Source organism: Opisthorchis viverrini, assembly GCF_000715545.1.
Source record: "Opisthorchis viverrini unplaced genomic scaffold opera_v5_51, whole genome shotgun sequence".
NCBI classification, from domain to species: domain Eukaryota; kingdom Metazoa; phylum Platyhelminthes; class Trematoda; order Opisthorchiida; family Opisthorchiidae; genus Opisthorchis; species Opisthorchis viverrini.
The window spans coordinates 1212583-1238996 of record NW_008751707.1 but is presented as its reverse complement, the minus strand read 5'-3'; the positions used below and the strand labels follow the sequence as shown (position 1 = coordinate 1238996).

The 26414-nt window shown below is 41.9% G+C and overlaps 1 protein-coding gene across 1 annotated transcript in view; it reads left to right on the top strand.

Annotated features, from left to right (window-relative positions):
- T265_03529 (hypothetical protein) overlaps nucleotides 1-13138 on the top strand; it is a gene marked incomplete at both ends in the record, with an annotated part of 35516 nt that extends 22378 nt beyond the window's left edge. The window contains 5 exons of the mRNA XM_009168041.1: nucleotides 2251-2393; nucleotides 3535-3706; nucleotides 6710-6780; nucleotides 9772-9900; nucleotides 12645-13138. Coding sequence (XP_009166305.1) covers nucleotides 2251-2393; nucleotides 3535-3706; nucleotides 6710-6780; nucleotides 9772-9900; nucleotides 12645-12710 — 581 coding nt within the window. The remainder of the gene's footprint in view (nucleotides 1-2250; nucleotides 2394-3534; nucleotides 3707-6709; nucleotides 6781-9771; nucleotides 9901-12644) is intronic.
- Nucleotides 13139-26414: the final 13276 nt, after the last annotated feature.

Below are 26414 nucleotides of genomic sequence, written 5' to 3'. Positions count from 1 at the left end.
AACAGTTTATCAGGTCAGTCCACAGCCATGTAAACCAATGTGGAATTTTGTGATAAACCTAAAGGTTTCACAACATTCTTAAGGTTGTAGAAAACCTTATGAAAGCAGTCAATCAATCTTACCTCTGATGGGACTCTTCACTTCGGCATGGTCCTCGGGTTTCAGTCCACCTTATATTCTACTTGAACGCAACCTTGACAGAACCTGACAATCACTTTCATTTGTACGCAAATTTGTTTTTGACAAAGAACTCAACTGCACTGAAATAAATCTATCGTTTATAAGGATCTCCTTCAGCTGGATATTACGTAACTAGTCGACCCGTTTTTCGGTTCACACAATATTCGACATACCGCAGTACTTTGATTAGATATTATAAACTGTTACACAAGAGCAATTTCAGCTAGATTCAGCTAAGCCTCTTATCAGATCTAAACTATTGACCGGCATTGCTGACAGGATGAAATCTCTTGAAAATTGCCAAATCACCAACAAACAACAATCCATAGTTAGCTCAGAGGGAGAATAAGTCCATAAGATGAGCGAAGCTTCAGTCTTGGACACAGCTCATGGTGCTGAACAGCCTCTCGGGATTAACGGTCATATCCAACCAGTGGACGGAAGGTATCAGGTTCGTCACACTCTGAGTTTCTTGAGGTGCACATCGCTGATGAATCCTAGTAACTAATAAAAGCCGTGCATTGCCTTTTGCTCAGCATGGACTGGCTTCAGTAGCAGGATGAGTCCTCTACTGATAACGTAACAAGTTGTTACAAGTTGTTGTTACGATTTGGTGCGTTACAAGATGTAACCGTCTAGTCAATCTTTTGACGGAACCTAGAAAGCAAGCGTTGAATAGAGAAACATGAAATACACGAACGACAAAATTACTTGTTTAGATACCTTGGCGACAAGTAGCAATAACAGCTAGGTGGAGTGCCCAGCTGAACATTGCATCAGGAACTCGGGAGTTGTTGAACAACGGGCATTTATTTGACGGCACTCGCTGCATGTTCTTATTTTTCATAATATGCATTTCGGCAGAATTTCCACATACATAAGTCTTGTCGACTTCATCCACTCACGTCTAATCGGAATTTTAAATATGAAGGAACTGGGTGCTGAATGCAAACATAGTATACGATGAATCAAATATTCTTGTAAGCTTATGTCCCACGATTTGATTTACAAATAGCTCGGAATTTTAATCTGATATGAAGGCAAGCCTAAAAATTGGTTTAGTTTCTTCAGATCTTTCTGTGTATTAGTTAAAATGGAAAAGGTAACCAAAACTTTGGTTGCGGGTTAATTGGAACGTTCTGACAGCCAACAACTCATTAGGTTTGGCGCTGTCCGAAAAAATGGATGTAGGAACGTCGAAACCGAGGCGCTCTTTATGGAGCACACTTTGCTGGTGAGAATCATCTAGAAGAGGTTCAGTTGGAATTCTGGTGACTCTAGCATTAAAACCAAATTGGTTTGCGAATAAACGTATTTCCCTTGGAATGCACCCAACTTCTTTCGAATGCCAAATTTGTCGGAACAAACTATTGAGTTATTTCCTCACAAAGGTACTATTCGTATGCGCTGATATGTTTAAGTGTGCTGAAATGAATGAGAGGGCAGTAAAAACCCCGAAGGATCAAAAGTGACTATCACTCAAAAACATTTCTTGGCTTTAATTTGCATGTATTTTCAAGAACTCTGAGACGAACGCAAAACTCAGTAGAGCCTAAATGTGATCATTGGAAGATGAGTGTTTTGCAGTGCTTATAAGAATCGAAGTCTCGGAATTTGAGGTGCTTGCATCTGCAGGAACTCAAACTTTATCCGTGCCAGACCTCCTTTAGGAGATGTTTCCCACTGGATGTTAGATGTATGGAGTCGCGATGTAATGGATGACAATGAAAAGATTTACACCATGTTAGAAAGAAGGTCAGTCGTTGTATAAACGCACACTGTGAATAACCTTTTCGATGACAATAGTCTAACTCAAATATCGAGGCAATCCAATCGTAATGTGGTAAAAATTGTTGATGAATATTTTTGCAACACAGATGAATTTCAAAGCACCTCATGTTCATCGGTTAGCGTAATCGAGGAAAACAGTCATAAACAAACCACACAAATTTCGATGAAATCAACTTTAAGAACTGGCGTATTTGGTTTTAGCTCTTTCGTGTCTCTTAAGCTTTTACACTACCGAAATAAACTGTTCACGTACGTCCTCTTGACTTCTCTTCCAAACAGCTGTCGCGTGTGTCTACATATGGCATGTCTACGCGGACCAGTCAATGGAAAGGAAAACAAGAGTATTCAAAGCCTTAGTTGACATTGGAACACTTACCGGATTGCTCTCGTCTATTGGATTGTCGATAACAGCTTGCTTTCAAGTACGGATCATTCTGGAGCATTTTCGATCCGTTTTATTTACATAAAAACCTGATTATATTCGCAGCATGGCTGTGGTGGTCTCCTGTGAGAGGCATAGCAGGAGGACCTCCCGAATGTTCTCTGACCTCGAATTGTTTGGGATAACGTGAAAACAAATTGCACTGGGAAGGAACGAGTGATTCCTATACGCTTGTGGACTTTTTTACGGTACTTGAAAACGCCTGTGTGTATGATTTTGGGTGTAATTGGACGGTGTGCTCCCCTGAAAATCGGACGGAGCGCGAGAAATGCAGAATGAACCAACATTTAGCGGAAAGCATTGGTTAAAACACATTGCACTTTTTGCGTTTCTAGAAAGGAGACTCCAAATTACATCCTCCTGCATGGTTTTCAACTTTATTTGTCAACTTACAATAAGTCCAAGCTCACGTAATTATTGTGAAATTCGACCACTTGGGAAGTAGTCCAATGTCTATTCCTAAGTCTTCATGGTCTCTGTTTGGGACCGCATGGCACTATAATGACCCAACCAGGATAACCCACGACCAAGTGTATTTCATCTACCAGATAGGCCCTGTGGCAAAACGCGCAATGTATTGTCCTTTACAGCTTACCCCATTTGTTTTTACACAATTCCCAGCAGTTTCTTTTCGACTCAGCTATCGATACGCATTACGGTGTTCTAATGCTTGTGGATCATTCCATCCATCCACTGTATCAATTTTGTAGTAGGATCGCTTGAGTCGCTCATCGTATGATAAAATATCCACTAGAATTGTTATGTAGGACTCGTTTTTCTTGCTTTTTGACTATTAATTACGACAATAGGCTTCGGAATTTGCCGACGGGTTTGCGCACAACCACTGCCATCAGTTGATGGTTTTTATTGCACTGCATTTTGCACAACATCCTCTTCCGCTAACCGGTCGTCAAAGCTATTTAGTCCCTCCGCTGCCTCAACAGCCATCAGTAAGTGTGTCTTTCAGACGTCAAGATCTAGATCAAATTCTCACATAAAGACTTTCTCCTAAACTGTTTTTCTTAATCGTATGTGCCTGTATTGTCGCACACTTTACCACAGTGCTTACTTTGAGTCCTGGTCGTTTTTAGATGTTTGTCCAAATTTTTGCACCGCCATAGGTTTCTAATGTTCCCATCGTGCATTATATCGGTGCGGGCGTGGCATTCGCGGGAGCAGTTGGGTATATGATCGTTGTCAGCGTAATTTCAAGCCTTTATCTGGGGCAACCAGTGGTAATTTGTGGCCTTCGTTGGTTGCTGGCTGTCTGTGGCTCCCTAGCTGCTTTATCATGTAAGTTGCAGCAAAGTAATCTATGTATCATACACACCCAAACACTCGTCATGCTTAGTTTCAGGCTGACATTATATAACTATCAATTACAGAAACACTCTTCAAGCATTTGTCTTCGACAGAATTTATTAGAACAACTTCTCCAAACAGGCATTTAATAGTTAAACTGCGTTAAAGATGAGAAAATCCTTTCTTGAGGTTCCTGAAATTTCTACATGCACAGAGTAAAAATGGCACAGTAAATACCAGATTAGTTCTGAGGCAATATGGCGAGTGAACGTAGTATTTGTTAGTCCGCTTGTTTTGGACATACGCCAATTTCTAGATTGTGAACTATATTGATGGTGGTCGCCACTCAAGGAGCCGGTCGGTACTTACTCATTTGGTGTGGTTTGCGTGACTGAAGGGTGATTGGGGCTATATCCTGTCTAAATGAGAGCTAATCACATCGCTGATTAGCCGCGCGTGGTCAAATAGTCAAGTGGGTAAACTAATAGCCGGGAAATTGCAAGTTAGGGACTCACTGCTGTTTTGTTAAATGCGCGCCGTTGCGGAATCCAAGGGAGAATAAAATGGCCATGGTGTGTTTCTCGGCTTTTTAGTGCTCTTAGGAACCCGGTGGTTATTCCAGTGGACAGTAATATCAGCAGCATTATTTGCTGGCCTGGTATTATTTTAGTGGTGTCAGACTTCAAGACATTTGTTGGGTTCAGTCGCTTATTATACTTTTACGCGGAAAACCATGTGCAAATTCACGTGTATATTGCCTAAGTTCGAAGTGAACTGTCGATGGTCCTTTGAGGTCTCAATAACATTCAAGGGAATGCATGTGACACACGTGATTTGTTCGTCATACTGGCTTCATTACCAATTAGCTTACTAAGCCCACTCACTCATTTCCCTGTTACAATGCAAACGAACGAGTACTTTTAAGCCTATGCAGGTCTCGTGTTGGCAACACGGTTTCGTCGAGTAACAGCTGTCCGGTGTTCAAATCCTAAACAACCAAGAATATGCGCAACTGACAGCTAAACCCACAGAGTACGTAATTTACTAAATCCGCTACGGGTAAACCAAAATGATAGCGTCAGGAAATGAGTGGAAGCGGATGTGAATTTTAATATGAACGAGGATGATGCTCGTTGGTTTGTTCAATAAGTCGCGTAATTTTGTCACAAACCGTTCATCACCAATCCTAGGGGCATCTTTACTGCACTGTTAGGGACCGGAGAGGAATGCATGGATGCGTCAGTTTGTCAGCGTAAACTATTAGGGTACCGATGCCTCCTAGTCCATTCCCCAACAGCGCGATTATGCTAATAACATATCGTTGAAGCATTTGCTTTCAAACCACTTAGGTCAGCCAGCAGACCGAAAACCACCCATGCTTCCGGAGCTGCCGACATTCGCCCCATTAACACCAAAGTCGATGAAAACTCCGAATGTCTAGTTGTTGTTTGATTTATTTACCGGGTTCGGCAACTGTGCTTCAACGAAACTACGCCGGTCAGAAAACCAGTATCACAGAAGTGTAGGAATAAGCTGGCGTTGATGAACTTGCACGATGACAGACGAATCTATCGATTAGATGAGACAAAAATGTATTCAGAATGGTAGACGTTAAGGGCAACGTTCCTGCAAATAAGCAAGTTTGACTTTCTTGACCCAAAAATCAAGTAGAACGATTATTTGGAATGGTCGCTGTTCGAGATCGCCGTGCAAATGTAATAGACGTCAGCATAGTCTCAGATGGGCGTGGAGTCATAGGGTGAAATGAGAAGAAGCAGAAGTATGGTGCTTATGAACATTCCCTCGCCATAATCTCAGCCCTACATGCCATCGGTTGTGATATCGACTTTTTGGTTCCCCAACCGATGATCATCTCTTATCGAGGGATCTGCTTTCCTCAATCCGCTAAGGCTGTTACTGGACTGGGACTTCCTAAGGTCGCAGTCAGTGACTTGTGTTTGCTTGCCATTGTGGGCTCTCTGCGTACTTATGACACTTTTATGCGTGGCACATGGCGTTGAAGGTACATCTTTTGCCATTTACTCTCACACCATACCCAGTATGACGGTCACTCTGTGCCTGATGTGCGAGTCTTGACTGTGCTAGCACACACTGCGCCTTGAAGTGCATTCACCATTGTTTGTCCTTTCTTTGGTTGTTGGTCCTTAGACGCGTGTTCCCATACCAAAATCTTTACATACTTTGGGATTCACCTCATCAGACTAGCACTGTCCTTGGCATGATTTCGAATGAAACGTTCCTCTCTTTTCTCCCATATTCTCCTGTTACTCTTTCGCATTCATTGCTTGCACTCACTTTTTATGTTTGTGACCATGCTCTTAAAAATAAATGATAATAGTAGTAAAAGTCAGATGGTCAAAAGCTAGTGGGAGTGTACAAATTGGATAGGTTTCATAGGTGTGGGCTCAAACCCCCATGGAGTTTTTAAGAAACAAACAAAGAAGACAGAAACAACTGTACAGTGTTCCTTGGCTTGGTCGCACAGAATGATTAAGTTTTATGGTTGGAATCACGACGAAAGTGATGTTGACTCTCAATGCCAGTCGCCATCGAGGCGCACGCAAATTCATGCTTGAACTCGTGATGATACTTTATTTAGACCTTCAGTTTCGTGAAATTGTGAAATTATACTTCAGAATTTCATCAGTTCTTGTATTGATGAAAGTTGTTTTTGTCGCTCAAGTAAGGAATAACTTACTTTTGTTCTCCGTCGCAGCAGACTTGAGTAACATCAATTATCTTTATAAGCGGCACCCCCTTTTGTCCATGATTTTGTGGTCCTTTTTTATTAATACTAGATCCACTGCGCTACTGCATACATAAGATTGGCCACTCTGAGTTAACATCTAATTATATTGTTTAGAAGTTTTTTTATGTTTGAGTGCCAATGATCACGGTTTATTTTGAACCTAAATTTGTAACCGTTTTAGTTATTGTAGATACTGAACTTTTTCTCAAGAAATCTCTTTTCAGTTCTAATTTGCAGAATAATCGGACGTGGCGATGAAGTTGATTGGATCCCTGATCCATCACTGCTTGACTCTGTGAGTGATAAATCATTTGCTATTTTCTTTATCCTAATTTGGAAATTAGTCCGAGATTTATCCAATAATGTTCATGTAAATTTCGCCAGCTTAAGGAACATGTTTTAGGGTGAATGATGAGTCATATTGATCGGACACACGTGCGTGCGAAATAAACAAAACATGACTTTGGTTATCAACCAGAATTTGAGTAAATGGAGCTGAGTCGCGCATGAATACGTAGATTTGGATCATTCTTTCGTTGTATGTCACGATTAAGCATTCTCCTGGCAAATGTGTGGAACGGAACCCTAATCTATAAACCTTGGTCAGCCTCGCGACAAGTTGCTCCCGTACATCTACACTGATCCCGTCAACTGGCTCTAACCATTCACTCATTTAATCTAGAATTCGGTTGGTTTATGGCTCTAGACGCTGACTACTGCGGACCAAAATGACTCAATGCAAATATGTGGGAACCAGGAGAATAAAATAAAATACTGCGTAGAAAATTCCCAAAATCTCATCTGCAAAGTATTTGCTTGCCTAATGTCGCCCAAAACCTCAACGCTCGGTTGACGCGTTCTTCCCTGTAGAGCATAGCCTATATAAATAAATCAGTTTAAGTATTAGGACTACGGCTGCGTTTTTGATGGGAAGCATCCGAAAGCCAGTGCTCCACGGAATTGAAGATTCCTGACATCAATATTCACTCAGTTTCCTCGGAACTTTGTAACCTAGCTAGGCAGGCAGGCCTCCCAGGACACTGCCAGTAGCTGTGTTTATGTTACTCCGTGTCCTTCTGTTTTCCAACAAATGTAGGGAGGACTGTATTTACGATGCATGAGTTAGAACGATCGTTTGAACCGCGTGCTGCGGCTGATTTTTGGCCTACCAGGAAAATAAATTTAAAACTACTCTTTGTGTGCTACTTTAACCATTTCTGAACGTTCATAGAATATCCTCATCAGAAAAATTGTTGAGATTGCTGCTCTTACTTATAAAGCGGTGACGGTCAGTTTCCCGCATCAACAGATAAACTATGTCCAGGGCAAATGCGATTATTGTAAACGGCGCCAAAACTGGCTTCGGTTTACCTAATGGTGCATCGCATCAACCAATCAAGTGCAGACAATGGTTTCGAGCACTAGCATACTCACGGCAAACACACAAGTGAACGGATCTCAGTAAGTGGAACGATTGCGTTAGTGGGACTAAGATGCCATTCTCAGGGTACTTCTAAACTTTCATTGGTGTTTTGTAAGAGTATACATTTTCTCCAACCTGCACAGCATCCGATGGGTGACATTTGTCAACCACATATCGATTATACGCTTGACGTTATTGTTGTCACACATAAAGCAGTGAGACGGTAGAGATCCTATATGTTCATTTTCAGCTTCGTCAAATTAAAGCAAGTGAAGAAAAAAACTTTAGAAAAATGATGACTGAAATTGGAAAAAGAAAGATGTTTGCTCATAGGGTACACTTGAGAAGATTGATGTACATCGAAATCGAAACAAACGTTTGTTTGGTGGTTGAGCACAAAGATTGTGGAAAATGGACTGCCTCAGTAAAATTAACATTTTTGAAAAACAGTCACAAATGAATGAGTAAAATGGCAGAGATATCGGAATACGAAAAAAGGAGGTATTAGTATACATTGTCTACTTGCAAGTCTGTTGGGTAGCCAAGACACGCTGAAAATATTTCAGTCAAATATTATGTACTAAAAAGTGCGTAGGGCATTCTACTCAAAAGTAGTTTATCTGAGAAAACTGGCTTTTCTACATCACATGAAGAAATGAACGCTCTGAAGCGGAAATTGATAAGATTCAAACTCAGCAAAATGTGGAAGTTCTTGAGGGATCCTGAAAGCGACATTTTTTACACTCAAAGATCTGTTTTGAATTATTTATGACAAAATCCATGCAGCGCAACAAACATTTCATTCATGGGCTTCAGCTGCCACCTGAATGCAACGTCATCTGCGATTTATTTAGCTGTGATCCCCTTTAAAAAGCCTTTGACGAATTTTACTCTCACGGCGAACCTGTGCGCCACTGAATTAAAGTTATATGAAATATTGACAAGATTTCAAATGTTCATTACAGGTCACTTTAAAAAACACCAGTCACTAATCAGAACGGGGGGAGAAAATTGCTGAAAAAAGGCATTGTGATGACCAATCGACTTGAAAGATTGCAAACCTGGTCTGAAATACAACTTACACTTTTTGCTGAGCCTTTTTCTACTTTCATTGAAATTTGGAAACCATAAGATGAAAAACCCAAGGTATTTGCGAAAAGAAGGTGAAGTTGCGGACTATTTGTTTAGTCTGCCTTGAATACAGTTATAAAGCAGAAGCATTTGCTGTGATCAGTGTCAACTGTTTTATCGCCCATTAGGAAAGACGGCTACGAACGATCTCAAACACATAAAGACGGAAGGCGCTGAACGGAATGTTTTAGTTTGTCCACTGAAACCAACTGGTCACAGAGATATTTTACTATCGTGAAACGGTTGCTGCGTGACTTCTTGTTTTCTTATCTATTTAGTTGGTAGGATTTTTCTCCATGATCGTTGATTCTCCAAGCGTTCCGCTCGGCTTCTAATGACTCACTTTCCATGCCAATGCAGCTAAGGTTGGTAGGAAATGCCGAAAGCTTCGATGTAACATCTCCTTGAAAGTCCCCTCTGACATGATTTAGTTAACCGGCTTGATTTTCCAGTCATGTTTTATTTGAAGTTCGAGTGTATTTCGCTATTTTCGTAAAATTTGGGTTCAACCTGAAGATGAGGTTGACTGAAACTTGAGAACGGCCTCTATCTGATGAGCCCCGAGGAAGGCACGACCCGCTGTGTGATGTCGAAGAGCTTTCAACAAACGTTTTAGCAGTTAACTCTAAGAGTTTTCATTTTGTCGCCCAGTTTCTCTATATTCTAGTTAAATCCGACAAACAGAAGTATCAAGATTTTTGTAATGGATTTTTCAAATTTCTCACTCCACAGGAGACTACAGTAAACGTTGTGGTTTTTTACCTGTTACCTGCTTCTGAATGGACCTTGGGTCTCACCATCACTCTGTTCTTCCTTCTTTGGGTGCCGGAATTTCTCCGAATTGATTTCCAGGCGCCAATAGTGAGTCTATCTGTTGAGATACTGAAGCAACCCACCAATACGGAGAACTTCACTTGGAGTGAATTATGAGCAAATGCTTGATTAACATTACACGACCCTCATTGTGCGTTACCGGTCAAGTTTAATGTTGGCATATTTTACAAGAAATCCGTTATAGCAAAATGGCACACTGGATAAGCCCGCCTTCTGCGAACCTCCTCTTGCTTACTGCATACAAACATGTCTTACTGGTATTTAACGCCAGAAAATGCATGCAAGAACAAACTTCACTATCAAAATTGCGCCTTACTATAACGAAAAAAATACAATTTGATTGGAGCATGTGGAATGCAATTACGTTCCCCTGAGGCATCGGTCCAAGAAGATCAGTTCTGCTTGCCGCGGTGTCCGTGTTTGAAGCCCCCATGGAAGAACGGATGAAGTAAATATTTTCGTAGCTTCTACTTCTGCAGTGCCATACTACCAGTGATTATCCTTCATTCGTTCAGTGGATTTACGGAGTGCGGGTGAATCCGAGGTGAAAGGTTGCCACCCGACGAGTGTGCAACTACAGCATTACTTCTCATCCACCAAGCCCTCTTCTCGGCTAGATTTAGAAGTTACAGTCTCTAGTTCGGAGAAGCATCTTGCCATGCAGCCAGCTGCAAATGAGGTGACTGATGACAAGCGGTAGTTGCACATATTCAGTAACTACAGCTATGTGCAGTAGGCAAACAACTGGTGCAGAAATTAATTATTTGAAAATTTCGGAAGTGTTATTCGCCTGATTTAGGGAGAACTGTGAGCTTCTCGCAGTAAAATCAGCCTCCAAATCCTTCATTAATTGTAGTGAAATAAACACTAGTATTTCTGTGTGATCACACACACATGATTAGACTGAGAGGTATGTTAATTCTCTCACATATTTTGTATATTGTGTACAATCACATGTATCCAAGATGAGTTCCCTCTATCTTTGACTCTGTTTCCTGGATGCAGTTTTCGCAGGCCATCACTATCTCATTTGATCAAAGCCATAGAGGTGTGTCTACCGATGGATCAAGGTTCAGCTCTAGAATGTCACTGATTGATTATACGTCCAGGCAAAATATTCTTTATTCACTATGAACAATCATCTAATTTTCAGACTTTATTTTTATGACTAGCCATGAATATCCTTGAGCGGTATTGAAGAAATTTTGGGGAATTTACCGTGACCGTAATAATTATTTCGACATATCTTTCTTGCATACCTAACCGGGTAATAACAGGCGCGAGAAGGAAAGCTTCCACTTTTTTCATGGCGACTTTTATAACTTAGCGTACAAAAGTGTAATCAGTTGTGACATTTGTTTGTAAAATTCAACAGCAAATCTAAAGTATGCGTACTTTTTCTCCCAAACTAAGAGGCTATTTAGTTCGTAAGCTAGAATTCTCATACCAATCTTGTTGGTTCCAGTATATTGAGTTCACTATTCAACAACTAGTTTTCACGCAAAGTCTCAAACTCTACCCAGAGACTACACAGTTCCCATTTACGTTGAGTCTCAAGCAGAAATGGACAGAAATAACAGGATACTACAGCTGGTTGATTCATTTACCATGGTTCCCATCAAGTTCATTATCGCACGATATTGTGTAGTGTGCCGTGTGGCAGCAGATATTGCCCTTTGCTGACCGCATATTTTGGTCAAAGTTGTTGGAGTATGGGCGAGTTAATTTTTTATCACCGGTTCAACTTCTACAGTGAAGGATTTTCCAAAGTCAACTCTACTGAAGATGAAATCTTCGCAGCCACGTCGTCCGGGATCACGGTTGGCGATACCAGTATTTTGCTCAGCTTCAGATAAACATACTTTATTTACAGGACGAGCTTTGTGGAAGAGACTGAGGAAGAGAAAGGGGAAGTGAGCGATACCTCTGGCCTACTACAAGCAACCATGGTATCTTTAGTTAAAAACACAAATGTGGAAATTCTGATTTGGATAGCAAAAAGGATTAACTGAGTGAAATCAGTATAAAGTAATGTACTCCGTTATGTTGTTGGAATTTCATAGACCATGCCCAACGAGCTTACTATCATTTATTGTCGTTTGAACTCAATGGGCCGATAGAATTCCCTACAAACAGTAGTCACGATTTCGGCATTTTGGGGCTATAGCCTTATGTGGAGATCCTAAAATTTTAGTGGAAACTTCATCCTGCAGGCAAGCCAGGTTTTGTTTAGAAGCAACATCTTGCCTTTTGGAAAATTACTTCACTCGCACAACCAATCAGCAGATGACCATCTGAAATGAACTCTGTGATTGTTGGAAGAATGCTGCCATATCCTGTCCGAGTGAGAGTTAGTCACTCGGCTGATCGGGCACTGGTGACCGAATAGTACAGTCTGAATGCTAAAATTGAGATGCCGTGAGTTCATGAGATAAGGTGTAGTCTGGTGAGAACTCCTAGTCAGGATGAGGAAGCTGTACTGTATATTTTAAAGTTTTATATGTTTTGGACTCATTGACAATGTAAAAGCTAAGTTTATGATGAGATTACACCAGTATTCTACCGAAATTCGAATAGGCTCTTTCCTGTCAAGCCATTCGTGCTTGGAGACGGGACCTCCGATATATTTCGTGTATTGAACGTTCAGCTGAAAAGCAGACAAAGCGCCTAAGACCTGCAAATAAGCGAGAGTTTTAGGAGTTAATAGTAAAACTGCAGATAAATTGGTCTTAAGAGATCAACCGAAGTACGGATCCACCTTTGTGTTTCAGATAAGACCATGGAAGTATCTCGATTCAATGGAAATTTCAAGATCTACGGAATTCGAATGCCAATGAACTGAACTCACTTACTACCGGCCCTTGTTTCTCACTTTCACTGACATATACTCATAACCAAGCAAGCACTTTTGTGTTTGGATTGAAAACAACGTTCCTAATTGTTTCATCCATTCAGTTATGCTTACGGAAACCAGCTGATTTCAGATGGTGACGACGTCTGTTGGACATCTCAGATGTTCAGAGTGGTCATATAACTTTTTGGTAGTCCGATTTTTTCCCTGTTGAGTCTAATGTCAATTATATATTTCGACCAGTCGGTGAGGCGGATACAACTAAACAAAGGAAAAATTATTCAGTGTTCCCTTTTTTATTCGTCAAAAATATTTCTAAAAACACTTCTGAGCACTTTCTCTTATAAATGCGTGTAGTTATTAGATCTTTATCCTTGTGACATGTAAGTATAGTGAACGTGCAACAGTTTCTTCAAGTGTGCTTTGCTGTTTTATTACTTTACACTCTGATAGTTAAATCGCTCCCTTTGAGTGCGCCGAGGATACCGGAAATTCACCACAAAAGAGTCAAATCAACAAACCACAAAAACAGCGTAATAATTCTGGTTAGACAAGTACGACGGATGGACCACCAGCGGTCTAAAGACTAAAGACATTTACAAGAAGCAATACATGCACATGCATACATGGTCATCTCAGGTAGAATCCACGCCGTCAGTTGTGGATTATTTTCTGTCCGCATGATAACTGATCCGCTGATCATTATAAATTTGACGACAGTACAATCACGAGGAGTAGTATTATCTTCTCGTTACTGCTTGTGGATTTATAGTTAAGCGTTTTACCAGATATGTTATAAACGGAGCAAGACCACCTGTTAGCAAAGTGTAACCGCAGGTGCACCTAAAATGCCACACCGGTTCATGTATATAGCACCCCGATAGTTCACACTTGAAAAACAAAGGGGTACTCTTGAGCTGAACCAAGTGGAGGACAGCAGACTTCTCATGGGCAGAGGTTCTTATGTGCAAAATTGTGCCAGTGCTTCTCAGTGAACTCTCGAAGGTATGGTTTCGTGTTTTGCCATGCAGAAAAAGGAAGAGATGGGGTGGGAATGTGTCATAAACGCTTTACAACCAAACAGTCGTCTGATGAATACCTCATACCTGGATCTTCATAAATGCGTGATCACTCCGGGACACGTCAATAGATACCATAATCTCAAAGTTTCATGAAAAGTGCTTATTTAAAAATTTCATTTCTGATTGACAAATTTACCTGACACTCGCCTAAAATTGCCCGATACTACGTTAAACTGAGCCACTTAAAGTCTATTTTTGGACAAGCTCTTGGAGAAATTATGAACAAAGCGCTTTTTCACCTGTTCGTTATTCCAGGAAGCCCTGTCCAAACGCCTCTAGCATTTCTTAAAAACGGTGATAACATCTCAGAAAACGGATGCTGCCTTGCATAGACAAATGCACTTTAAATTAAACGAGAACCTAGTTTTTTGACAATGTCAAGAAACACGAAATTCTTGAGTAATGCAAATACACATACACAGATGTTAACTCTCTATGACCTGTACTTCGTCTTCAATGTATATAAAAAACTCTTATCAGTAAACAGGCTAATTTTCACGGTGCTGCGTTCATCGAATCCCGAGCCTTGCGAATTATTTCACGACTTGCTCCCGAACTGTAGGTTTGCCCGACTGATTTTCGGATCTTCATCTTTTGTGGCAAGGAATCATCTCCGTGGGCTCGCTTATTCACATTCCATATATGCTGTGCACCTTACCGGCACATCGCCCGGCTTTTTCAAGGGAATGACCTCAGTAACTCTCCACCTGGTGAATTCAAGCAACTCCATGTGTAGGTAGAAACTTTGAGGTTGGTTCAAACCCATCCACTAAAGATTAGCCTGTAGCTAAGCGAAAATTAATTTCTAGGAGTCCAAGAATTACACCAGGTATTGCTGACGGATTCAACGCCGTATTCTTTTATAAAAGCATTCATTTGCACGTTCGTTTGTTCGTTGTTGATGGTACCTAACCTCTCACACGTTTCGCACGCAAATAAACACGGCCGTTTTAAAGGTAACATTCCGTTTATCATCTCCATAAGCAATATTTCCAACTTTTTGAGAAGCATTTTTACGCTATCAGTTTATCAACTGTTGGCCGCATTTACTCATGTACGGCGTGACTAAATTCTCCTCTAGATTCATGGGTATACGAGCGTTTACATCGTCGCTGGTTGTCATGAAAACGGAAATGAGTATGTCTTCACATACACTTATTAGGCGCAGTGTAAATCAGCTCATTGCGGCGACGACGGCCAGATATTTGTTGAACAGGCACGAGAAAAAAAGACTATCAATAATACGGACATGCCCGGCGGAAGTAGTGACAAGTAGTTTAAAAATGACTTGTTTTAAACTGGATTTACCCCCGTGCGCGTCACAATCACCCACAAGTGGGGTGACCCGGGTCCGGCTGCCCTCCAAAGAGCGCAGCCTGGCCTAGTTCGCGATGGCCCTTTGTCTAAACCATACAGAGGTGTTTAAATGGTATGGGGCGACCTTTTATCCGGACAACATTTCTAACGCAACGAAACAACATAATTATCATTTCACCGCCAGGTTTCTTAAGAGGTAGCTAAAACCAAGCATAAAAGTTATCAGCTCCTCCATCTTTGAGCTCTAATGTGACGGTTATCAGTCAGTTTCCTTGAGCTGTTCTGTTTTGTATGCAATGATTTTGTTAGGTGATCCGTGGGCATTCGTCAAATAAAGTGAATAAATTTCCTTGACTATTCACAGAGTTATATCTGACTGAACGCAAACTTATGATAGCAATTTAGTCGCTAATCTGAACAGTATACCATGCCGTGCATTGTCAAAGAGCGTGATTTTGAGCACATATAGATTCGTCGTCTGCTTTGGGCACACCCCGGCCAAAGACAGTACTATGCAAATCACTTGCCAAGGACTTCCATGTACAGTAATGACTCACGGTTTCTGTCCGAACATCTGTCACACACAAATTAGTTTGGTTAAGTCATGAGTCCCCTTCAGTTTAATCCTCCTTAGTTCAAGTAAACACAGTGGTTGACGGTCACTGTAGTTAGCACTGAACTTCACTGAGAAGTGTTGGTGAAATAGTGTTGGAACATTCAAAACACTCAGATAAGTCTTTGCAATTGCCAGTCATCATTGTCTAATTCCACCAAAGGGCGTAGAAACTCACAACAAAATGAAACCTACTCCGTTGTGATAAATGTCACCTCAATTGTAAGGTGCAGTGGAGCCAGATTTCTTTTTACATGATCTCCTTCGTATATGGCCCACAATTCACTCGTTCATCATAAAAAATATAATGACTCACAAAGTCATTTATGGGCAACCTTTTTAAGGGGTTGAATATTATACGCTGACAAATGTATGCAAGCCGTTTTTTACTAAAACAATTTTATCATAAACAAGACAATGATGATGCACGTGGATTATTGTTATCACCTTACCCTGTTTGTAAAATCTATTGAACGACATAGCTGGGAGTGACAAAATTTGTGATATTATGAGTTTAGCGGCAAGGTTTGGTTCCACACGAAGAACGCAATCCACATCAACAATTAATGCTCAAATCGATCCACTGATTGCTTAGTTGATACTTTCAGCTTTTACAGCTGCAACATTTAAACGCAGGGTGGTTATAAGTCAAAGCTGAGTTATTTAAACGCCATAAGATAAAACTAATGACAAGAAAATAAAAAAGTGATTATCAGGCAGTTAGGATGACGCTTGATACGTCAAATTATGTATTGTGGGGGGTTCTTTCAAGGAAATTGTTGAGTTAGACGGTGAAAGAAGTTTGTAGAATAACCGGCTGTTCAAGAACAATTAACCGCTGTGCAGAAACCAGGAGGTTACCATATTTTCTTCTTGACGTAAGACCTCCCAAAATGTTGATGGAAGTTCTTCAAAAATTTGAGCAGTGTTTGAGACGTAAGGTGATGTTTGATCGGTAAGTTTCTTTCAGGTTTACTTAATTGTAACACCTTGCGAATCCGGTACCACATATAGTTGAAACAGGCTAACAATGCTTGAGTAGGGTTACAAAAGTTAACGGGCGAGAAATCAACCAGTAGTTAAGCGCTTTTAACAACTTACGTTTTGCTTATATCTCCAGGCCACCCATATTAAAGCAAATCTGCGTGATTCTTCCGTCGTGTATAGTGATAAGACCCAGTTGCATAAAAGAGCTCATCCTTTGGCAATTTATCAGTTTTAGGTTTACATTCTCTACTAGCCTAGCAATTGGCTCGTAAGCCCTTCGTCACCATACGAAGAGACCTTACCCATGCGTGACTGCTTGGGTATTACCAAAACTTCTACTCGTCTTGATAAACTGGTTAGTAGCTGTAACGTGATTGGTTGTTTGAAGAGCAACTGTTTGGCCTTTGCGGGACTTGGGTTGCGTTTGGCCTATTACACAAGTACAATGTCGGACGGATCAAACAAATCAAGGAAAGAAAGTCGTCAAAACTAATGTTGGACTGATTGGTCAGAAGACTGGCTGGAGGACAACATAGTAGAAAGACAAGCCTAAAAAATTGTAATAAAGGGAAAAACTACTGAAACTGAGGCACTAAGCGAACCAAACGAACACGAATCAGCGAAAACAACAACCCAACTCAAATCCTGAAAGCTCCAATCCAATTACGCCGAAACAGTACCCAAACAAACAGTTACATTGCAAATACTACCACTACTTGGAAGCCACTATACCGCACACGACTGGTCTCCGGGCATAGTGGGGAAATTTCGCAGGCTAACTTAGAAACGAGGCAGATAAATTGGCTGTTACCTGATCAAAATTCAAGGAACTCACCCAAATTTCCAGCTTTTAATCATACTGCCAAAATTAATCCTTCTCAGGTTTGCAAATCGCAGTCTTTTGTAGCCAGAAACTTATTATGATTTTGGTTGTTTCATCAGTACCGTACCATGCGCGAATACTTGACTCGCCATTTTAATGACGAACAAAAAGGCAAAATTCTGTTTGTTTACGTCATTCACTCTAGGTTTCTTAAGATTTCTTGCTAGGGTTTCGGCTGTGAAACTATGCTTCCTATGTGCGCAGCCTTTTTCGGCGTTTCTTTCATCATAATCCTTGAATAACTCCGATCTTGTAGCTCACATGAAGTGACATTTCTCATTTGATGAGGAATTCTAAGGCATACAACTATCATTGGTCACCTCACAGTTTGAACTAAGTCTTCAGTAAAGCATATCCGGTCTTTCGACATTTATTCTTACTAAGGTCAGAGTTAAACAGCGGAATGGTCATTTATTTGTTTATTGTAAATGGTTTCAATCGAATGCTGTCAAGAGTTCTCCGAAGTCCAAACTAACCTCAAAATATTTACTCCTATCTATCAAGCTCGCACACATAAATGTTCTAGCAAAAATTGTGAAAGCATCATAAGTTCCCTGAATCAGTGTTCCATTTGAAACTGCTCAGGATCACACAGTTTTTTCTTCTTTGAAGCTAGGAACCAATCGTGATAATTTGTGAGGCACGACGTTTACAGTGGTGCGCTTTAGTCGGTAGCATTTCAAGACATTTCGCTTGAGCGTTGCTGTTTGATAAGGGAATATCACTTCAGCTTACATTTACAGTTGCTATTGATTATGAGACATCTAGGTCATATAGTTCGGAATTAGGGTGTGTCTTTAGGAAACGTCCAACGATGTGTTGCTGCTGGGTTTGAGAGCTGACTGACTGAATTAATTTGCTTCTCCCAGGACTCCTGATCCAAGATTAAGGACACCACAAAAGCCTGGTTTCATAATGTATCAACCACCTATGCCTATCGCCCGTTTATATTTCCAATCCTATAAGTAATGACATTCATTATCACAAAATATTCATTGTCTGGGATATGATTTTTAAGACACAGCAGGGAAGACTCTAAACTATATTTCCTTAAATCGCTTATTTACCCCAAAAATGAACAAAACGGCTGAAAGATCCATCGACATAGCCTCGTTGAGTTACGTAATTTTGTTAGTCTTCTGGGCGTTACCAGAATCGCATTGCTGCACATCAAAGAGCACATGTTGACAGGACTTGATGTTGTCAATAATTTAACATACGACACATGTGCGGTGCCACATTCTAGCACACGTCACAGCCCCAGTAAAGCTTAGAGCTAGAACGCAGGGTGAAACTATCAACAAAATCTTGCTCATCATTATTATGCAGAAGAATATTGAAATATTAGATATTTCGCATCAGGTAATTCTGTAAGCATTCTAATTCTTGGTTGGTCAGTCGGTATGAAATTAATGTGTCCGCACTATCAAAGACGGAAGACACAGCTGAGTATGATTCAAATTGATCCGTTTGATAAAAGGGCCAGCATTTGGTTCAAACCCAGGAATACCGTGGATACAGAGGGTAGAGTCGACCACACGGTTGTTTTGTTGATCATTCTAAAAGAGGTACCTCACCGCAGAAGTATTCACTTCTACTCTGAAGTTGTTCTCCCAAGATAAGAGCCTTTTGGAGAGGAGCCATTTTACGTGTCCTCACAGTGATACTATACCGTGTCGTTCCAGTTGAGCCCGAAAATTACCCCTCGCAGTGGATGCACCTTACCAGGAAAATGTGATCGTTCAGTTTTTGAAGGAACGAAAACATCATTTCCACCTTCGATTTTATTATGCAGGTACAGTGAATGTAGTATTCCGATTCTGAAAATAATGCGATGGCGGCTTTCAAATTTCTGTGACCAGAAGGGGACAGTGTTATGGCAAGTCAACATTGGGTTGCCTTTCCCCATTTCGCGTTACTGATGTTCCGTCTAGCTCACTTTACTAAAATGGTTGCCAACATTGCTGAATGTTCTGGGTAAAGTGGAATCTGGTCCCGCAAAATGGGCAAGTTGAAGCTTCGTGATATAGCTGAACGTTTATTTGCGGGTGATTTTTATTAGCGGATTTTACGGCTCGCGGCGGCTCCTTTGTAGCGTTGGTGTTGGATTATCCTTGATTCTTGCTGGCAGATGTTTAGACTTACACCTCATATCACTCCAAAAACGCAATTTAAACGAGGGGTTCTTTAACATAAAGTTTCAGCATTTGATAGTATTTATTCAAACCCTCAAAATCTCCCCCAGGAAGCCGCAGTTTTTCTGGAAGTTGTTTAAGCCTACTCAAAATTCACTATGAGCTCGGAACTCATAGTTTATTGGCTGTCAGTGGTATTGCATGACGTTGGACAATTCTGCAAAAAGCTGGTTTATTCACGTGTTTACTTCTATATTGGATTTGGAAATAATCCGGTGAGTACCTGAACGAAAATTACGTCCTCTATTTCCTGCGCTCAGCATTCGCACTATAGAATTGGAATTTTGAAAGCTACGACCTGTCTCTGATAGACAAAAGCAATCAAGCAACCGAGTTGAGAGTACCAGTCCAAAATTTTAGCTCGATTTAGGCTTACCGGGATCTTAGCGACGCTGGAAAATTATCCCACCAGACCTTTCAGCAAGGGTCATGGTTGTTTCAGTGAATAGTAAAATTTGGTGGGCTGCAAAAATATGAACGTAGATTAAAATGGTTTTTGGTTTGAGCACATGTGCAACATTTTGGCGCATAAAGCTATACCCCAAAATTAAAGGTTTTGCAGCCGAGAGCATTGTGCGGATAATGGGTACCATGTCGATCACCCAAAATGGAGTAATTATTCTTAATCTGTTTAGAAAAAAGCTCTCCATGGTCGCAGCAGGCTGCTGAGCAAACAGAGCCAAGGGATCGTTCACGGCTGGTAAATTTTTTGTTTCTTTTATGATGGTCAGTACGCGGTATATCAGGTGCGCGCCTAGGTTTCATTTTTTATCGTTATACTGATAAGGCAAATGGAAAAATTAGTGGGTTTATGAGTGGAACAAGAAGGCAGAAAAATTGGGTAGCCAGTGCTTTAAAGCTCTGGCACAAACTCAAAGGATTGGGACAGCATGGTGGACGCGTGTAACACGCAAGGTCGAGGAATATCAGGGCAAGCCATCAGACTTGGAATGGCAGTCGCGGTACCGCCATCCCGACGTCGTACTTAGTTTCGGTAAAAGCCCAGTGGATCAACAATTTCGGGAAGCCGGATCGGATTTTAATGAAATATATTGTCCAATTACTCTTGACAAATAAAAACAAGCGTCCTTGTAAGCGCACGCAGTCCAAAACCAAGCCTTCTGTTTATATGATGGTTATATAGCCGTCTAATAAGCGCCTGATATGGTTCAATGGTGGTTATTTGCACCATCAAAACCCATACCTAACCGTTTTGTGTCATCTGGAAGCCAACCAACCGACTGTGTATCATACGACTCACTGGCATTCCACCTCTGGATACCCTTTCCCGATTCCTGATGCGTGCATTCCTTAAAAAAAGGACCAGCGGGGGATTGTTTCCAAACAGACAGCAAGCAAATCATCCCTGATCACTTACATTTTATCAGGGAATACATTCTAGAGTATCGGAAGAACAGTTCATCCACAGACCCAGCGTGTGCCACGTTCACGGCGACTTCGCCAGCCAACGCCTGTCTTAGACAGAGATGTACCAGGTCCGCCGTGAAGGTTGAACTGATGGACTCAAAACACTTCATCTGTGGCAAACAAATTAGTTCAACAACATCCAGTTGTCAGTTCCAACAGGTTGGGTTTCTTTATGAGGTCAAGGTAAATGAAGGTAAATCAAGGTTATATTGGTCTAAAAAGCATTTTGCTTTACAATGACCAAAGGATATTGGTGTGTGTGTATGTATACAGATAAACGGAATGATATGACATATATGTTCTATTGTTTGTAATCTGCATCTCAAATGTTGATGAGGGAAGTTGGGTGAGATCTTATGTATTCGTCAAGCGAATGTTTGAAAGTCTCGAGGTTACCACAATCCACAACAGATGTTGGTAGTTTGTTCCACGTGAGGGATACGCGGACTGAAAAAAAGTAGCGCCGACAGTTAATGCGGGAACATGGAATGTCAACGGCCAATGGATTCCGTCGGGTCTGTCGGGCCAAATTAACTGTGAACAAATGTTTTAAAGGGTGATTAGGGGTGTTTATTATCTTGAACATCAGGATGAGGTCTCCTCGTATACGCCGATAAGTTAAATCAAACAAATCGAGTTTACGTAGCCTTTCACTGTAGGGAACGTTTCGGAGGCCAATGACCAGCTTGGTCGCGCGGTGGTAGATACGCTCTAGCAGTTGTGTATCCTTTTGCAGCCATGGAGACCAGGCTTGGATCGCGTATTCCATTGTCGGCCGGAGATATGTGTTCATGATAATAGGGAGAATTTCAGGCGTAAAACGATAAAATATTCTCCTAAGCATCCCGAGCAGTGCCGAGGTCTTGCGATATACTGATAGACAGTGTTTACTCGGCTTCAGGTTGCTAGAAATCCAGACGCCGAGGTCTTTTTCCTCAGCCACCCATTCCAGTTCATTGGATCCCAGTTTGTATGGGAAGTGGTAGCTCTTCCCCAGATTTATGAGTTTGCATTTCTGGAAATTCAGCGGCAGCCGGTTTTGGATGGACCATTCGTCGATTCTTTGCAGATCTTGCTGTAGCGCATCACAATCAGCCTTTCCATGAATTTCAGACCAGATTTTTATGTCATCAGCAAAAAGTACGGTTTTGCACTGCAGAAGTTTCGGCAGGTCATTCATGTATACCAGGAACAAAATTGGACCAAGAACCGAACCCTGAGGGACACCACTTGTGGCGGCAATTTTATCGGAAAACGCTCCATCGACACGAACTTGGACCGAACGGTCACTCAAATAGTCTTTCAGCCAGCTCAACAGATTTCCCGTCACGCCATACATTTCAAGTTTCCGAAGAAGGATACTGTGATCGACTCGATCAAAGGCTTTGGATATATCCAAGTAACAGGCATGTACAGTAACTCCCGCATCGACTGCTCGTGTCCAGTCATCGAGTGTCACGAGGAGATTGGATAAACAAGAACGATTCTGTCGAAATCCGTGTTGTTTATCGCTCAACAAGGAGTGAATTTCAAGGTGCGATTTCAGGGCTTCTGCTATAATTCGTTCCATTACTTTTGATATTACTGGGAGAAGAGTGACAGGTCTGTAGTTAGATGCACACGTTCTGATACCTCCTTTGAATATGGGGGCTATTATCCCGCATTTCCAATCCTCTGGTACCAACCCTTCTTCCAGAGAACTAGCGAACAGTTTAGCCAGAGGATAGCTAAGTGGTTCAGCGCAGTGGCGCAGAAGCAGTGGTGTAACGCCATCCCCACCAGGTGAAGTGTGTACCTGTAAGCCGCGAAGGTGTTTGACAATGTTAGCCCGATCAATATGCACGTCCGATAAAGTTTCGTCCGTTAGTACCTCCACAGTTTGTATAGGAGCGCGGGTATCTTCAGGAGAAAACACGGAAGCATAAAATGTGGCAAGGGCATTAGCTGTTTCAAACGCATTTGCAGTCATTCCCGATTCTGTCTTTATGGCAGATATACCTGGTTTAACTTTAGCCTGCGCATTCACGAATTGATACAATAGTTTGGGGTTTTTCTCCATCCTAGTCATCAATTTGAATTGCTGTTGTAGTTTGTCTTCCTTGATTAGTGACGTGACTTTATTCCGCAACTTTCGGTACGACTCCCAGTGTTCGTCGGTCCGGTTCGTTTTATATTGAAACCAAGCGATGTTACGTTCTGTAATCCATTTTCTTGTTCGACTCCTCACTGTGAACATCTGTACGCAGGTGGCTCGAGGCACCTCTGTCGAATTGTCTGCAATCAAGGTCTGCAGCTGGGCTATGAATGATTTCCATCGCCTATTAGTATTTTCGTGTTCGTCATCCAGCATATTTAGGTCCTGGAAGGCTGAGATTATCTCCCGAAAATTGGTCTTCAGAACATATTTATGTGGGTCGCTTAAACGTACGGAGGAGCAAGTGAAATCGAACAAGAGCACGAGATGGTCGCTCTTTCCCAGTGGTGGTCTATATATGATTTGTTCAACCATAAATGGCTCACTAGTTAGTATAAGGTCAAGTAACGAAGGTTGATCTGTTCCACGAAACCTCGTACATTCGTTAACATGGTTGAATAAAGGTACCAAATCTAACAGCTCCTGAAAGTGTGCTTCAACTGAGTTGAGCGAGTATGAAGCGACGAAAAGCTGGGGAAAATTGAAATCACCCATAATGAGAATGGGAATGGAGTAGTAAGAGCATACGCGACGGATTCGGTCACATATACTGAATGTGTGAGTGTCCATTGCGGTTGGAGAGCGGTAAATGACACCAATAATGCACGCATCTATCTTGTTTGACTTCAGCATACACCAGAGGGTATCTTCAAGGATGAGATTAGCGTCAGGTATTTCAGCACATTGAAGACTACTGTCATAATATAGTGCAACTCCACCGCCATGGGTGGCTCGATCGTGTCGTATAACACTCATGTTTGTAATTTCGATTTCCTTGTCCGATATTTCCGCTTGCAACCAAGTCTCAGTCACTGCCACCAAGTGAGGTTTGTATTGGTCGCAAAAGGCGTTTAATTCTGCCACTTTACTGGGCAGACATTGGGTATTTGTATAGAGGCACTTAAGGCTAGTCGTTGTGGTTAATTCTGCTGTGCTGCAACGCACGACTCCCGGGGAGCCAGCAGTGATTCGTTTTTTGGTAAATCGTTTTTTGACCCCAATTTTTCCATCATAGTCTGAATACCAACCGTGGTTTGTTGGTATTCATCAGTGATCGTTTGCGTTTGAATAGTTCCTATTTCGCCAGTCCGAATCGTATCAGCAGATGCGTTTGAGCGTTTAGGTGAGCTTATTCTCAGTTCCCTCGGAAGCAAATTACGGTGCCTTCGCCACTGAGCTTTCACCAAGTTGGCCATTTCGGCACGAAGAAATGTCAGCTTTAAGGGTCTAGGGCCGTTTCCCATGTATTTTTCCGATTTAGGAATTCTGAAAGCATCAACTACTGCCACCTCTTCCGTTTCGAGCGTACTACTCAGAAACTTCCACTGTAGAACGTCATGTGAAATGCGTGCCGTTTTATCGGAGGCATCGTCAATCTCAGGGACACCCAGAATGATCAAGCTCCGATCATCAGCACGATTATTAGTCGCTTGATTTTCGACATTACGAGATCGTTCTGTCCATGGTACGTCAGCATGAACTCGCGCGCTATTTTCCGAATCGCTCTGGAGTCGAAATGCTGACAACAGTATATTTTCTAATTCTTTTTCTGTCTTAACAGTTACTCTGAGAAGTCTGGGTTTGTCTTGATGATGCGATTTCGGCGGTCGGCTCAGGCGAGTCAGCGAGACTGGTTCGATGGGATCAAGCTGTATTCGATTGCACAGCTTTAACCATTCTTCCATATCGTGCTTATGCTTAGCCGATAATAGTGAGTCGCTTGGCTCCTTGATATTAGTGCATATTACGCTTAGTTTAGGTTTCGGTTTCAGTTTCCTAGTATGGTCGGTAACCTTCGATGCGGGGCAACCGACAATTCCCATGTTCTTGTGTATACTGTTGAGTTCCGCTGGCTCAGGTTCAGTAACATTCGTCTTTTTTGTCTTGGTGCTGTTTGGTCTGGTTTCCTCAACAGTCCTCGGAGTGCAAGCAGCGTCTGCCATTGACCTAGATGCCTTCGCTGATTTTACATCAGTTGTCTGGTTAACTAGGGGCAGCAGAAGCTCTCTGAGTTCTTGTATTTGTTTTTCCAAATGGGATATTTTATCCTCCGTCTCTCTGTTTGCTCTAAAGCCCATAGTGGTCGGTATATCTACTTGGCCAGTATCGACATTGGAGGCTCTACACATAGTGCATCGATAACAGATAGATGGATGCTTTGGGTCATTAATCATCTGAGCGCTCAGATCAGTCAGGGTATTGTCACAACGCGCATGCACCAGTAATTTGCAAAATGCACAATTAACTACGGTGGTGTCTCGACTTACCGGGCCTTGGCAAACAGCGCAATGACCGTGAGGTGATTGTTCCATGATTGGATGAGTCAAGGTCTCGGTCGGGTTTGGCACGGCCGTGTTCTTTGTGTGCGCAGCGGATCGCGTTGCGCGTTTGCACGTGTTGGTCGGTTGGTTCGACGTATGCGTGGGTGTGGACGCTTTGCGGTTCTTTGTCGGCCTGGTCGCCTGCATCGGGTGAGCGGATCGTGTGTGCGGTTTCGACACTGGCAGGGCAAGTGGGGTAGCACGTAGGACGAATTTCGGCGGATGTATGAATGCTGGTATCTGACGTAATACTTCACCGATCTTAGTGAAATTTGCTGCACTAGATAGAACTCGTCATCAGCTTTCTTCTAGTGTAGAAACGGGATAACGGCCAATAAAACTGGGTATACTCGTACGCGTGGATGTGGAGGCCGCGTACGTTTTAAATCCGTTAGTCGTGAAAAACGTGAAAAATTTTCACAGATGAATATAGATGGTATATTCCAATAGATCTCCCAAAGAGAAATCGAATGGTATGTCGGTGAGCGTTGTAGGACAAAATAGATCCGAGAAAACTGTATCGGAGTCGGAGCGCCAAAAGATGCGACTGCACAGCAGGCTAACAGGCTAACAGGTCCCTCTCCAAATCGTCATGCGCACTCTTGCTCCGAAGGAGAAAGCAAAATTTGTGTTCCAGCAGAATGAGGAAATGCCGTCATTGAGTGGTCAG